This window comes from Trypanosoma rangeli (genome assembly GCF_003719475.1).
Source record: "Trypanosoma rangeli strain AM80 chromosome Unknown Tra_15.4_contig_00665, whole genome shotgun sequence".
NCBI lineage: Eukaryota > Euglenozoa > Kinetoplastea > Trypanosomatida > Trypanosomatidae > Trypanosoma > Trypanosoma rangeli.
This window is the reverse complement of record NW_021706393.1, coordinates 4,183-6,066: the sequence shown is the minus strand read 5'-3', so window position 1 is coordinate 6,066 and position 1,884 is coordinate 4,183. Positions and strand designations below refer to the sequence as shown.

At 55.4% G+C, this 1,884-nt stretch overlaps 1 protein-coding gene across 1 annotated transcript, besides 2 other annotated features; it reads left to right on the top strand.

Annotated features, from left to right (window-relative positions):
* Positions 1-821: 821 nt before the first annotated feature.
* Positions 822-849: a microsatellite.
* A 284-nt stretch (positions 850-1,133) lies between these two features.
* Positions 1,134-1,152: a microsatellite.
* Positions 1,153-1,228: 76 nt separating this feature from the next.
* TraAM80_09736 (trans-sialidase) lies at positions 1,229-1,882 on the top strand (the record flags this gene model as incomplete). Its single annotated transcript, XM_029386403.1, has 1 exon — positions 1,229-1,882. A coding segment is annotated over one exon (654 nt), but the record flags the coding sequence as incomplete, so codon positions are not given.
* Between the last annotated feature and the right edge of the window lie 2 nt (positions 1,883-1,884).

The following is a 1,884-nucleotide window of genomic DNA, read 5'->3' as shown; positions in this document are numbered from 1 at the left end:
GCTTTTGACGAACCGCCGCTGCCGTTCTGCTTGGCTGCATGGGTAGAGCACCGTTAACTGTTTTTATCATTTTAATTGTTTCATTGCTTTCGGTGGGCGACCTTTCTCTCTTTCTCTTCCTGGATTGGGCTGTACGGGAGGAGAAAGAGTGAGTGTGTGTGTGCTGGTCGTCCCACTGCTCGGCGGACGCCTTCACGCTTCGGCTTCGCTTCACGGGGTTTGTTTTGTGTTTCTCTGTTTGTTTGTGTTGTTGCTTTGATTGACCGCACCCATTCCGCAGCCTCTGCCGGAGACGTCAGTTTGTTGTAGGCGTCTGCATCTTTTTGTGTGTGTCTTTCCATTGTCTGTTTATTTCTCTTCTCGCACCGCACCAGTTTGTGGTACGCGCGGCGGGTTTGCTGCGGCCCCTGCAACGCACCGCGCCTTCCCGCGCAGGGACCCAGCGGCACCGGCGAGGAGGAGGAACCCTTTTTTTTCCCCTTGTGTATGATTTTTGTTTTTGTGTGTCTACCCCATTTTCGTTGTCGTCTGCTGCCGGTGCTTTGCTGGACGAATCCGCGCCTCTATTTTCCCCCTTTTCTGCCTCGGTGGTTGCGTGCTGCGCGCTGCCATGCGTGGCGGGGGCATTGCCGTGCGCCTCACGGATTGGATGCAACGGACGCGTTGAGGGGCAGACCGAGTGAGGCATGAACTGCGCGGGGGCGTGAGGGCCTTTGCGGCAGGGCGATCTTTAATTTCCCCCCTGCGGACGATGAACGCACACGGACACGCACTGCCCTCTTGCGCTGCTGGGTGCGTGGGGCAAAAACATCTGCCGGAACATTTTTTTTAAATTATTTATTTTATTTTTCTTGTGGGGGGGAACTGCGGGAATTTATTACTTTTCATCTGCGGTATCTCTTCTTTTGTGTCTCGGGCGATAGTCACCGCTGCTGCCTGAGCTCCGGTGCCGCGGCCGCCACCTTGCGGAATTGAGCTGCCTTTAACTCCCTCTTCCCTCTGTCTACCGGCACGCCCCCGTTCCGTTATGGCACTGCCTCGCGTCTCACCCACACACCCACACACGCAGAAGGAAGGAGACCAAACACCACTCGCTGCTGTGCACGCTGAAGGCTCTGCAGTCACCACCGGCAACACACACATACACACACAACCGTCGCGGCCTGAGCGGATCCACCGCAAGGAGGAAAGGGAGAGAGAGGGAGAGTGGGAGCAGCGGCGACCCAACATGCCCCGGCACGTGTTTTTGTCTTCCGTGGTGCTGCTGCTGTTCCTCTTTGTGCCATTGCTGGCGCGCGGCAGCAGTAAAGCTGTCAACGCTGAAGGGACGGAGTCGAAGGAGGTTGAGCTCTTCAAACCGAATGAAGATGTGGTGCTCGTTGATGGAGAAGAGGGGGAAATAAAAGCACGCTACAAGGGCGCTTCCTCATTTCAAGGCCATTCCCTCGTTGAGGCAGATGGTGTGATGGTTGCGCTTGCTTTGGCTGCCTACAAGGACGGTGGTAGATACCGCATGGATATTGGCATGTGGGCAAAGTGGCACCTGTACGGAGACGGCAGTAAGATGTCCAAAGACGCTGCATGGGATAATCACTGGAAAACGCAGCTTGTGACTGAACCGTCTGCCAAAGAGGGCCACGGTGGCCTACTGCTCAGCTGCAAGGCCGTGGTGAGGGGAAATAAAATATTTGTTCTTGCGTCGAATCCCACCGTTATTACCAATGGTGCTTCGGGGCTTGAAACTTTCTGGGGTCTTGAGCTGATTGTTGGTGAGGTTCAGAAGACCGCAGAGAATGATGGGAAACAAGTCTCATGGAAGAAGACCAGCTTGCCGAAGTCCAAGCATGAAGCGACGATGCAGCAGCATTCGTGGGAGAGGCTGGA